Source organism: Anoplophora glabripennis, unplaced genomic scaffold (assembly GCF_000390285.2).
Source record: "Anoplophora glabripennis isolate ALB-LARVAE unplaced genomic scaffold, Agla_2.0 scaffold184, whole genome shotgun sequence".
NCBI lineage: Eukaryota > Metazoa > Arthropoda > Insecta > Coleoptera > Cerambycidae > Anoplophora > Anoplophora glabripennis.
This window is the reverse complement of record NW_019416285.1, coordinates 580,081-594,654: the sequence shown is the minus strand read 5'-3', so window position 1 is coordinate 594,654 and position 14,574 is coordinate 580,081. Positions and strand designations below refer to the sequence as shown.

The following is a 14,574-nucleotide window of genomic DNA, read 5'->3' as shown; positions in this document are numbered from 1 at the left end:
CGTACACCCTTTAATTTTTAAGTTACAACGTAAAAATCGATTTTTTTTTTTAAAATTTGAATAATTAACATTTTCAAAAATTAAGTTTTTTTTCGAAATCATGCTTTGTAAGTGAGCCAAAGACCCATAACATATTCTTAGAACATAAATGAAGAAATCTGTAAATGGATTGCATTTAATTTTAATTCTGTCGCCAAAGGCACTGATTTGTTTATTAATTTTTTCTTAAAAAAAATGAGACTATCATGTTATATCGATAATATTTCTGTTAATTTTGATTCTTACGACTTTTAAAACAGCTCATTTTAAAGGTTTTTCAAAGTAATTTAAAAAAGGTTAAAATAGTTGTTTTCTTAATATTTATGGTTTTGGCGTTATTTAACGTTGACTGGTTCCAATTTAATTTTTAGCTAACATATGTTTAAAAATCCATAACTCGGTTTATATTGCAATTAGAGAAAAACAAAATAATGTCATTAGATTTGTTTTTTATTGCCTTTCTTTTTGTTCATTACAACTTTTTCGTTAAATCCAATGGTTTCAGAGTTATTTGCAAAAAACTGTCCGAAAACAAGCACTTTTTCAGTAAAAAATCAACATTTTCAATGACGAATTACTCGGAAAGTATTGGATTATCCAAAAAACTTTATATAACATTTGTTACTTAAAATTGGCTCCTCTATTGATCAAAATAAATTGTTAATTCGCTTTTTCGGAAAAAAAATCAGTACAAAAACTGATGAATTTTTCACGAGATTTAAAATTAAAGGTAATTCCTTCTACAATTAGTACTTGGAGGTTTTACCCTATTTTGCTCTTCGTTCCCTGGACTATTTTACTGCTGGTTAAAAATTTGTATGCGACATACTCAAAATTAAACAAAATATATTCTAACCAGAAATCTGGTTCAATTCTTATTTGGGTTCAATATTCAGGCGCAGATGCTCGTACCGGCAACCTCAAATAATCTTCGCCGAATAAGTAAGGCCAGTTCAAAAATGCCGGCATTGGGATCCGCCTTGATCCCAAGGACGATTTATCGCTCCGTTCTGCAAGCTGCGAGCTGAAATGCGTAAACCGTTTCGAATGCCTACCGACACACCTCTAGTACGCCATTTTTCTGTCGGTATCAAGATTAAAAGCAATCGCCAATGCATAAATTACTGGTTTAGGTCGTAGCTTTCGATACGTTCGCATGTCTAGCAGGTATATAATAATGGTTGAACGTTTCCTGTGAGAACAGCATTCTCTGTGTTCAAGTACAACTGCTGAACACAAGAGGATCATTATCTTAGCTTAGCCAGTGGTCCCTAATAGGCTTTCTCACTGCTTGCTTCAATAATAATTGTTCTACGAAGGGATACAATGAAGGTTAACCGTTTCAAAGGGATGACTGGCGAAAAGTGTCATCAATTCTGTAACTGATGACTGAGATTGAGAATTTTATCTGATTTCATTGACGTGGCGTGATGAAGGTGCGAATGATTTCTAAATCACACATGTCAGGAATGATAATTCCTACGTAGTGTAAGTTAGGAGTAATGGTCATAGTTTTTTTCTAATGCAGACTGACTTCAATACGAAATCTCCATATTGCAACTGATCTGAACACAGACTGCTCTTTTGCTGTTCATTTGTTACATAAGTTACTCTTTAGGATTTTCCATTGCAATGCCAAGCTTTTTATTTATCTTTACTGTTATATTCTTCAGCTTTAATTCATTTCGTCTTTTTTTGTTCTATTTTTCTGTAACGTTAATGGCACACTATTTCTGTCTTTCATTTTATCTTAGAATGTGGAGGAATTTTGCAAAACTTTAACAAAACTAACTAACAAAATGTTAAGTTTTTAAAATGATACGGTGTTTCGGAAATATTGAGGACCACTGACTTGAGATGCTGGTTAAATATACCTGTTATGTGGACGTTGCAAGTCTGTATCATGCAGCGAATTGAGAACCTGTTATGCAATGTTACAACAGATACCAAAATTTGGTGACAAATTAACCAAAACTTACTGAGAATAGTACCTAACAACACCAAGTTAGTTAATAGACTCTTCTAGTGTGACTTCACATATTTAGGCAACCCGCAACATAGTTGAAATTGTACATACCGAATCTGACCCTTGTGTACTATTTACATAGATACTATAAAAATAAACAACTTCAAATTTAATTTTTTTTACAAGGATTTGGAAGTATTTAAGAACAACCAACATGTGTTTCGTAAAATAGATACACTAATGTGCTTAAAATTTACAAAAAACGATATAAAAGAATATTCTTAAATTTAAATATACTGAAATTTTAACATTAGCCTCATACGCAGGTGAGCTCTTGTTGATATGTTATTGCTGTCATCATTAACGTATTTTCTCTTGTTTTGTTTAATCTTGGCATTTTCTAGTCCTACTACGTATTTTTATTGTTTTTGTTGGTTTTGTAGTGTGTCAGTGTGTTTATCAAGTGTTTTTGCAAGTAGTTTATTATACCGAGTGGTAGTCGTACTCTTAACCACAACCAAACTTTTCTAGAATAATATCCTGCTGCGACGCTACTTCGCTTACATGAAATTATATTTAATGCGCAGTAACATTGATATAATTTTAATTTATTAATTACTATAAAAGTTAATATTGTTCTACAAATTTAAATATATAAATTCTATAATTCTATTAGTTTGTCACTTGAGTTTTGGAAATTCTTAAATATTTCTAATATTACCAGAATATCGCGATATTTAAGATCACGACAAAGAAGCTGTATTTTTTAAACTTATGTCCAAAGTACATAAGGTCGAAAATCGATCTAGTAAAAATATTGCGAAATTATTCACGACATTGTGTACTATAAGGTTGATTATTATTTGGCGTGTGTGGCGTCACTACTAAAAAGGTCTATTGGCTATTCAAAACTGTAAAATAATTTAGAATGCTTAATTGTTCTTATCGTTAGATATGACATACTAAAACCGACGAATTTTTAGAGAGAAGAAAAACTATTTTATCGCCAACATACTATGAATAGAAGACTGCTTTTATCGGTAGTTAAAAATAAACAATAAGTTATTTAATGACTGGGCGATCATTAAATCTGGGAAAACCTAAGTTGCGCGGTTAAATATTTATATAAACAAATTGCAGTACGATTATTTTTAATAACCGAAATATGGAAAATGTCACATCATTTTATGTTGCACAACACAAACATAATAATACAACTAACGTCAAAATATCTCTAAGGACCTTGACCTACAGCACTGTTTCAAATAGTTTTAATAAAACTTCAAGATCTACTTAGAGATTTTTAATCAAATAAAGATAATCAAGTACAAAACTAGGTATCTAGCAAAAAAAGCAAAACTAAGGTATATCTTTAAGTGTAAAATAGCAACATTAAGTTACTTCATTATGTGAGAAAATGTGTGTAAGACCTAGCCAAGAATGTGGGCTAGCCGCAAACGAGTGGTATGACGTCACAACGTGGCTTCCGTAAGTTTTGCCTCGCTGCCTTCTCATTGATGATTTTAAGGGAGAAATTGTTGAAACAAATTCTGATTTTTTTGCACATTATCTTGAACATGAATTAAAAAAATAATATGTTATGTAGAGGTAACAGTTTGTCATTTTTCATTGTATACGAATCATTAGTATCGCTAAGATTTAGGGACTTTTAGTTGACAGTAGGTACCAGCCGTGCAATGTTGATTACGTGGCTTATAAACATTTATGAAGGTTCTGAATTGTGATACAAGTTTCGATCTGAAAGTACAAGCGACGTAAATAAAATAGTTTTAACATTAATTCCTGAATACAGTCGTAGCCGTTTCTTGCCGATTTCTGTTCGAAACTGACGTACTTCCTGATAGGTGGGAACAATTAAGATCAAAGCTTTTTGCATATTAAATGAATTGTCGCATAAATCCGCTATTTATCAAACGATTAAACACATGTTGAACACTAATGTCTATTAAACACCTCATTTTTTCTACATCCAATTAGAAAAACTGGCTCTACAGACAACAACGCAATTTCGTACAGGAAGAACCCAAAGGTTAAACGTTGATACTCATTTATTTCTATAATGGTGCAACCCTGAGGTGCATACTAAAATGTACGCGTATTAAGTTATGCATGGCCTTAAACTTTTCTAGTTTATTCCTCGCGTCAGAGTTATTTAACTATAAATTACCTATAATGCGGCTAAATGGATCGTTAGAGGCAGATGCTCGACATCGAAAACTTACTTTAAATTTTGAAACATCTGTTGCAATGAGAGTGGGCTAGATGTATGCATCACCGCTTGGCTGTAGCAATTAGAAAATCATAAAAATAAGTATGTCGCAATAAGGATGAAAAACTTGGTTGGTTTTTGTTCGCCCTTAAGGCGTAAAGACACTTTGGAATTTCGAAAATATCGATTTTTGGATAAATGATTTAAACAATGTAAAGAATATAAGAAAAAAGTTTTAGGTGGGGGGCAAGAAATCGGGAACACGAGTTTTTTCGAGGTGAAGCGCAACCAAACGCAGCGTGCTTTGCATGCAGGAGTGGTACTGTGACTCGTGAGCACGCGCGCTGTTTTAGAGCCAGATTTAGTCTAAGATCAAGACGAAAACGAGAGGATGAAGAAATTATAAATACAGAGAGCCAATTATATTGTGCAGGCATCGCTGATGAAGGTATACATATGAAGAATTTCTTATGGTGAATGGCAACAAAAACTTTAAAAGAGCTTCAAAATAAATTAACTCATTGAACATTGTAGGGGTTTTTGATTGATTAACAATTTTCGTTGTTATTAACAATTTAATGCAATTTTTTCACCCTCTTTCGATACTTGTCTTTTGAATGCTCACAAAATCAATAATTATTAAGATTTTTATGATTTTCTTATAATGTTCCCAAGCTATAATACCAGAAAATGTTTGTATTTTTATTCCAAGACCATCGGTTGATAAAAAAAACCTTTCCGGCCACACAGCCTTCTGAATAAAAGGTGTCCTTGCTTGCCACCTCTTACGGCATACACTTTGAATCCAAATCATTTGGAAAAATTCACAATACTACCGGAAAACATGTACAATAGCCTTTTTGGTCATGACACTATATCTTGTATCGATTTTTCCTTGAAAATTCACGAAAATCACCAATTAAGAAGGTATTTAAATTTAAGAACTAGGATATAAAGGCGATGCCAAATATAAAAAATACCGCCTTGAACTTGTATAAAACTGTAACCATTGTAGCCAATAAATATGAANAACAATTTAATGCAATTTTTTCACCCTCTTTCGATACTTGTCTTTTGAATGCTCACAAAATCAATAATTATTAAGATTTTTATGATTTTCTTATAATGTTCCCAAGCTATAATACCAGAAAATGTTTGTATTTTTATTCCAAGACCATCGGTTGATAAAAAAAACCTTTCCGGCCACACAGCCTTCTGAATAAAAGGTGTCCTTGCTTGCCACCTCTTACGGCATACACTTTGAATCCAAATCATTTGGAAAAATTCACAATACTACCGGAAAACATGTACAATAGCCTTTTTGGTCATGACACTATATCTTGTATCGATTTTTCCTTGAAAATTCACGAAAATCACCAATTAAGAAGGTATTTAAATTTAAGAACTAGGATATAAAGGCGATGCCAAATATAAAAAATACCGCCTTGAACTTGTATAAAACTGTAACCATTGTAGCCAATAAATATGAACAGATACGAAGAAATTGTCTATCCCTAATATGTCACACCAGTAAGCATCTTGTTGTTTGTAATAGATATATGTATTTCACTATTACTATCAACTTTCTTTTGGAAGATGTTCAAAAACAAGAAATTACAAACACATGAATGAATATATTTCAGGTGCTGATTCAACCTTAAGCCAGTCCTGGCGTTGACGTCACACCTGAAACTCTGAATACAACTTTAACATTAATTAAACATAGCGGCTTCAAACTTTCAATGACAGCTTTATCAACATTAATTTTTCTTTTAGCAACATATGCTTACATATGTTTAGATTAAAAGGGTTATAATTAAATTTAATTATGAAGAAATACACGTTTCTATTTCATAAATATATCAAAAAATATGAAAAAAACTTACTATAGGCGAAAAACATAACATGGAATAACATCTGTCATACTGAAATGTATCTTTAAAAACTTTACCACAATTTCCAATAATTATAAGCCGGTTATAGCAACACTACTTTTTTTATGAGTTTGTAATACCATTAAGTATATTTTCTTCACCAACCGAGCTACAATAGGAATATAAAATTATTGAAACTTATGACGAGACACCAATTCAAACCGCTTTTCACAGGTTAGAGAAACAGCACAACTATGTGCAAAAATAGATAGCGTGTATTTGAGTACAGACGAAATTGTTATCGTGCATGATCAAAAAAATTGCAAGGTTGCACATCCGTTATCACTGCCAGATAAGATTGCACTATTACAAATTTAAAACAGTACAAAAAGAGAAAAACTCTGAAATCACCAAAATGTGCATTATCTCACGGATAGTTTGCTGGAAAATGTTTATATAACAACAAAATTGAAATAATCTATATAGACCGAACTTTATTTTTTAAACTATATTAATTTTGTACACTATAGGTCCCCCATTTTACAGACAATACATCTAGCTTCAAGGATCTTTAAACGTTTCGAAAAGATCAAAAGAAAACCATCTTCAGAGTCCAACTGTTTTGTTTATCATGTCTCGTTGGAGCTCCTCAAAATATTAAAGTGGGGGAGTGTACCATTTTCGAAATTTGTCGTTATTTATTTCGTTACATAACAATTAACAAACCCAATTATAAATCTCCGCTTGGCAAACGAAATCCACTGCGGTTTGCATGCAAGCATTACGTAATTGATTCCGATAATAACTCGATTAATAAATTAAAAAAAAAAACGTTAATGTATGGTGGAACCGTGCAGCACACATTAAATGCATTGCCGCGAATGTCGGCGTGATCTCGCAACTAATTTATCTCGGTAAGACGCGCCAGCCTTATGAAAATAGACACTGCAACTACGCAGCGCACTTTTAAGGACACTGGATTTGCTTTTATCATTAAAATTGCATTAGCATGATTAGACGTTTTATAAAATGTCATGCAGCGTATTCGAGGCTATTTCAGAAGCCTGATACGAGTCATCATTGCAGCAACACAAGGCCACTGATAACTGCTATCGCGGTACAAGGTGGGAGAAGATTTTGCCAAAAAACAGAAATACATTAAAGGTCATACCTAAAATTCAATTTTAAACAAAATCTTCACGGACCAACAATTTTTAAATGAGCGTAGCTTTCTAAAATATGTTTTTTGTAGGGACTTAATATAGTTTTAATTCTAAGCCGAAGCTCGTGTGTGATAGATGGTGGCAAAAGTGTATATCTCTGCTACAAAGTGGCATTAAAACACACCCACATTTTTTTACATACTTTTTAATACAATATGATCCATCCACCATGCCATTTGATGGCTGTAAGATCAGCACCTTCATTGGCCAATAAAGTTGTTAAAGTGCACCTCATACAATGGCCATTATATGCTTCAGGCAAGCCGTTGATTACGTACCCGACAAACATAAAAGACCTAGACACCAACTTTTTGACCCTGGGTGACCACCCCAACGACATCCCCCCCCCCTGCCTGCTAACCTTTTCTGTTTCAGAGACCGCCAGGATCAAGAAACGAAGACAACGACACACACACACACATACACACCCCCCATACCTCCTTACCTCTCCCTTCCCTAAGGGCCACCTTAGCAAAGCGCATCCCAGGCTGCATAGCCGCACCACCCTACCCAACCATAAACATGACACCACCCCCGGCGTTTACACAGACGAGCCGGCGAAGCAAGAAGAGCGCCAGAAGAAAGGGCCCTAGCCGGCGGGGCCCAGCCAGGACAAAAGGAGGTCCCACAAAGCGCCTACACCGGCCGCATTTGCGGTCGGGGTAGACGACGGATGGGGTCCACCTACGAAGGCTGTCCAGGCCTACACGAGATGAGGCAGGATAAAGAGGGATAATCCCCCTCGATCCCAAATCATTCACGCAAAATCCTTCTTCTATAATAATAAATTTTCTTGTAATGCCCGTCTTGGTGTCAGGTGTTGAAACAAGTAGGTAGAATAATTGCCAATGTCCTGTACGTCATTAATTTTTAAATTTGTCAATTCGCAGCATCGACAGGCACCAGAAGCCCCCATTAATAGTGCAACCTAAAATAATTCACTATATACCTAACAACATGTAAAAGGTAAAGAGCATCATTAAATATTCTTTTTCGGAAGCCTCAGTCAAAAATTCTTCAATATGATTGTGATCTTTTCAATTGCTTTGTATCCTCTCGATTCGCTCTTCAAATAAGCAGTAAGCTTATTATATTTTCCAATATCTATATTTTTGTAGACCGTTATAGTAGCCTTCAATACTTCAATCGAATACTTCGATCACATATTTTTTTATTGCTTATTTTATCTTCAAATTTAAAAAATACTTCTAGGACTTCTTCATTTATTGTCATTACTGACTCCACAAATATGATTGGGATGTGATTATGTATAAAACGTTGTATTGCATTCGTGTTTTAATGCACTTAAGAATATTAAATATTCTTGTACTTAAAACACTTGTATAATAAATAACTATTATTCCTGCACTTTTTCTTCTTCCTCCTTGTGGAGCTACAATCATTTTAAACCAATTTTGAGCATTGTTAAAATGCTTATTACTCCTCCAAGATAATTTTAGAGAAAAAAGTGCAAGACTTTATTTTGACCCAAGGTTGTTTTACATTTTCGGTCATTTTCAAAATATTAAAGCTATTTTGCGTCTACCTATATGGCAGATTTTAATTTAATCCCATGTTTATGTAACCTAGAGACATGCGATAATGTAAACTCGTAATAAAACGGTAATGGCGTCTGTTAGCAGCACATAAATCATAGTCAAGGACTATTTATTTTGGAATATGCAATAGCAATTTTTAGTTTTCCCGAATTTAACTTTGGCTTTGTATATATTTAGTTTTGCGTAAAACTAATGACAGATATTAGACGCGGATGCAACAGAACAATAGATAAATATAGAATACAGCATGGTATAAACAGGAAATGCATTTATCTACCAAACTTCAGCGAAACTCGCTAATTGCATCAAGTCCATAAATAAATACTTTGTTGACAATAAAACGCATCTGTTTTCAAGCTCTTCAAATAACAGGCTTGGTATATCTGTTTCAAGGACTTTTTATCAGTACTGTTTAAAGGCAGTTACACACGCGACGACGAACGGTAACGATTTGTCTGCCCGGCTATGCTTCTCCAAACATTAAAATACTTAGTAAATCAAAACAACATGTTGGGATGTCATTTTGGGAACAGTCCGAATTACAGCCAAAGTATTTTCTCGCGAATGTCGCAATATCTGCTAATTCGAGTTTGAAAAACAAGAACAGGTTGACGGTAAAGGTCGTGCTTTTCGCAATATTCCCAGATTTTCGTGACCTTGAAATTTATAACATGGCGACAAGAGCTGTGTGGCAACCCTGCCACAGAATTCAGACACTAATTTTTCTCGTGATTTACAAATATCGGTCCGTAAACTAATAACAATAATAAGATACACATTAATATTTGTGACGTGTTTGAAATAAAGCGATTTGCGTCTTTCTAAACATTATCTAAATGCATCCTCTCAATTTATCTTTTCTATAATTAAGAACTAGGGAGACAGGTACGTGATTAATATTGTAAGTATTAAACGTTTGCGTCATTGTTTCATTATTATCATTATCGCCTATTAGCGCACGCTGGGTGAGGTATAAGTATGTTATTATTATTACAAAACATGTTTACACTGCTAGGAAAACCCTTGCAACATTTTACATTGCATTAGCTACTGCGAATGTGCAAATATAGTTTGTAATGGCAGTGTCCAGATTTTAAAACTACTTTTCTTACGAGATTTGTGAAAGCAAATGGTGATAGATATAAAAGCATTACAAAGTTAGAAATTGAAAAAAAATCATAGAAGATACTTGTGTAATAACAGTTAAGTTTAATTTTTGTGAGTTGAATCGATTGTAAGTTATATATTAATTATAAAAATGAGCCCTACTACTGTTGTAAGTAGAGGCTGACAAAAAACGCACTAAGAACTAGTGCAAGTGTAATGCTAGCATATTTTTTGAGACGGTAAGCTATTTTTTATACATATTTTATTGTTTTTCATACAATGTCTTTCGTTATTTTAGGCAAACTCTTAAGGCATGCAGTTTATGGTCTACTATATTCTATTTTAGAAAGTAGTATACAAATAAACGAAAATATGGATATAACACAATATAAAAAGCTACTTGCCTTTTTAAAACGTTAAAATGGCATATACGAAGCAAAGAAATCAAAAGTTTTGACTATGGAAAACGTTACTATAACTCTAAAACAGACTCCAAATGATAAGATTTTATTAATGAAAGTGGTACTAATATTTGGTTTAAATGGGACAAGTCGGCGTGCAAAATTGTGAAGTTTAACTGTTAACGATTTAGAAGACACAGGGAAAATGTTGATTATAACTTTACATGATACCAAAACCAAAAAGAAACGTGTATTTACCGTGTGACTGAAGGATATATAGAGGAAAGCATCTCCAATTGAAAATTTCAAAAAGTATATTTCATCAGCAAGAACTGGTGGTATGCATGTATGTCGGAGGGGTGGTGGAATTGTCTTCCACCACGGCACTTAGGCCTTATTAGGCCCCTTGTACACCCTCCTTCATTACTCGAGTACTTTTCTTCAAACCATCTTATTTACTACACGGATGGCTTGGTGGCAAAGTCTCGTACATAACTGGTGGTACCTCAAGATCATTCAGGAATGCAGATAGAGGATCATAATTCAGGAAGAACAATAGAAGTAGAATAGGGACATAAAATTGATAGAATAGAAATAGATTAGAAATAGAATAGAAATAGAATAGAAATAGAAGAGAAATAGAATAGAACTAGAATAAAATTGAAATGGAATAAATAGAATAGAAGTAGAATAGAGATAGAATAGAGAGACAGAATAGAGATAGAATAGAAAAAGAATAGAAATAGAATAGAAGTAGAATAGAAATATAATAGAAATAGAATAGAAAGAGTAGAAATATAATAGAAATAAAATAGAAATGGAATAGAGACAGAATATATACAGAATAGAGATAGAATAGAAAAAGAATAGAAATAGAATAGAATAGAAATAGAATAGAAATAGAATAAATAGAATGGAAGTAAAATAGAGAGACAGAATAGAGATAGAATAGAAATATAATAGAAATAAAACAGAAACGGAATAGAGACAGAATAGATATAGAATAGAGATAGAATAAAAATAAGATAAACATAGAATAGAAAAAGAATAGAAATAAAATAGAAATAGAATAGAGATAGAATCGAAAAAGAATAGAAATAGAATTGAAATAGAATAAATAGAATGGAAATAAAATAGAGAGACAGAATAGAGACATGATAGAGACAGAATAGAGATAGAATAGAAATATAATAGAAATAAAACAGAAACGGAATAGAGACAGAATAGATACAGAATAGAGATAGAATAAAAATAAAATAAACATAGAATAGAAAAAGAATAGAAATAAAATAGAAATAGAATAGAGATAGAATAGAAGTAGAATATAAGTAGAATAGAAGTAGAATAGAAAGAGTAGAAATATAATAGAAATAGAATAGAAATGGAATAGAGACAGAATAGATACAGAATAGAGATAGAATAAAAATAAAATAAACGTAGAATAGGAAAAGAATAGAAATAAAATAGAAATAGAATAGAGACAGAATATATACAGAATAGAGATAGAATAGAAAAAGAATAGAAATAGAATAGAAATAGAATAGAATAAATTTCGTGTTAACTTTCCAAATTTTAATAATTATTCTTTTAATATATCTCCAATATTTAAATAAACAATTTTCTGTCAAAACTGTTTTTTGCAGAACTTTGAATTGAAAAGGGTTGTTTCCAATTTTATTTCATAAATACTGGTTCAACAGATTTCTATAAAATATTTAACACATAATTAAAATAAAAAAAATATGTTTTTAAATGTCTGAAAAATAAATTGTTTTCAGTCTTGCGACTAAAAAAAAATCAAATAATTCAAGGGAGACCCTAAATCACGCAGTACTTGAGCGCCATCTATCCCCGCTTGATGCGTGAGCGAGACTGCGAGCATCCTCCATCCTTCTACATTTTTTTTTTTAGATTAATTAACCGGTCTGGGCCTGTGGACGCAAAAATAACTCAATTGCCGCGCCGAAAACAAAAAAGGAGCCGACGTTATTTTTAACAAACATGTCCGCCGAAACGAGGCATGGAAAATGGGAATAATAAAGGCCGACCTTGGACTTATTGAGCTCCCCGCTGTTTATTTGACTTGCGGTTAGGCGGGCTGGAAGTGCACCGGCGGGCGACCAGGACGAACGTCGGTCGATATATTCGTCCTCTACACGACCTACCCTAATCGCACAACATGCGATGCATTTTGCCGGGCCCCGGCTGCGGTACGGGGAAGTGAGTCACGTCCAAGGCCGCTGGTAAATTCACCTCGCGCTCGCAATTAGCCAACGGTTTCATAACGCATTTTAGACAAGGCGAAAACCTCGCATTCGTCGGAGAAATTTTCCGACTCGTTTTTTTGCATATTCAGATTCGTGAGATGTTCCTTAACGTGAATCAAGATGATGCCGGCCGGAAATCTGGTACACGTTTGTTTAAACAAACTTTTTTTAAACAAATTGTAAAAATTGGTTTTTTCACTCCGGAAATAGAATAGAAATAGAACTAGAATAGAACTATAAAAGAACAAGAATAGAATTGAAATAGAATAGAAGTAGAATAGAGATAGAATAGAAATAGAACAGAAACGGAACAGAGATAGAATAGAGACAGAATATATACGGAATAGAGATAGAATAGAAAAAGAATAGAAAGAGAATAGAAGTAGAATAGAAATAGAATAGAGATAGAATAGAAATTGTGTAGAAATATAATAGAAATAGAGTAGAAATGGAATAGAGACAAAATAGATACAGAATAGAGAAAGAATAAAAATAGAATAAACAACATAGAATAGAAATAGAATAGAAATAGAATAGAAATAGAATATAAATAGAATAGAAATAGAATAGAAATAGAATAGAAATAGAATAGAAATTGAAATGGAATAAATAGAATAGAAGTAGAATAGAGATAGAATAGAGAAAGAATAGAATAGAAATAGAATAGAAATAGAATAGAAATAGAATAGAAATAGAATAGAAATATATTTCCAATATTTAAATAAACAATTTTCTGTTAAACTGTTTTTTATTAACTGTGATATTAAGTACAGTAGTAAAGACACATTTCATGTGGTGCTACTTTAGTAAACGATTATGAATTTAGTAAACTAGCATATTGAAAAAATGTAAAAAGTTACTTATTGAAAAAACAAAAGTATTTTTTTTCTTTTAAAAATGAATTAATATTGATTTTAAGTGTGGCAATAGCATACCTATATCTTCAGTATTTTGAAGTAACTGCAGAACTTTGAATTGAAAAGGGTTGTTTCAGATTTTTTTCATAAATACTGGTTCAACAGATTTCTATAAAATATTTAATACATAATTAAAATTAAAAAAATATGTTTTTAAATGTCTGAAAAATTGTGTCTTGCGACGGAAATTTTTGTTTGGGTTTTTTGGCACATTATAAGCAAAAAAGTTCCTATGCACTATGCCTCTAAAATTGATAGTTTTAAAGTTATAAACAATTTAAGTTGCTGAAAATGCAAAAATGACGATTTTCAACGGCCGATTTCCGGGTTAAAAATCGTTATTTTTGATGTTGCCAGGTGCATAAATTAAAGATTAAACATCCCCTTACAAGATGCTCAAGAGATTTTGGAACTCGCATTATTCTAAAGCCTTGTTTCTTTAATAATTATTAATAAAGCGCTATGAGCCGTGCGCGCGCCTCTCTCATACGCGGATTTGCTATTTCGTCACAAATCACAACAAATGATGTTAGAGTTGCTTTTACAACAAACTGTAGACTACTCACAAAAAAATTCAAACTTCACCATAAACCACATCCGCAAAGTTTTATAAAAATCAAAAAAATGAATTACCTATGTGGAAAAAACACAAAAGAAGTGTGAATATTCGTCTGAACGCGCGAAACGCTCTGTGACGTCACGATGCGGAATAGGCTAGCGAGAGAATTACTTGTTAGGTTTGCACATTTTAAAAACGGCTTTGCTACATAATGGTAAGGCTTGCTAGTCTTGGCTAGGATGAAAATGGGCCTATGCCTATAGTCTACGAAAATGTAAAAAGTCATGAAATTTGTAAATAATTATGTAAATCAATGACGGGGATACTAGCAGATGTGGTCGCTAAGAAACACAAAAGTATTTTGTTTTTTTGGTGGATATATCCCCTATGTATTAACGCATCTTTCGCGAATATAAAAAGTTAGATCCGGAA

At 32.7% G+C, this 14,574-nt stretch overlaps 1 protein-coding gene across 3 annotated transcripts in view; it reads right to left on the bottom strand.

Annotated features, from left to right (window-relative positions):
* LOC108910132 (aryl hydrocarbon receptor nuclear translocator-like protein 1) overlaps positions 1-14,574 on the bottom strand; it is a 98,040-nt gene that overhangs the window by 62,799 nt on the left and 20,667 nt on the right. Inside the window, exon 1 of one of the 3 annotated variants that reach the window (XM_018714651.2) lies at positions 6,122-6,152. The exons of the other annotated variants lie outside the window; for them this stretch is intronic. Within the exon in view, the coding sequence (XP_018570167.1) occupies positions 6,122-6,152 (31 nt within the window). Of the gene's footprint in view, positions 1-6,121; positions 6,153-14,574 lie in introns of those variants that run through there. 3 annotated transcript variants of the gene reach the window in all.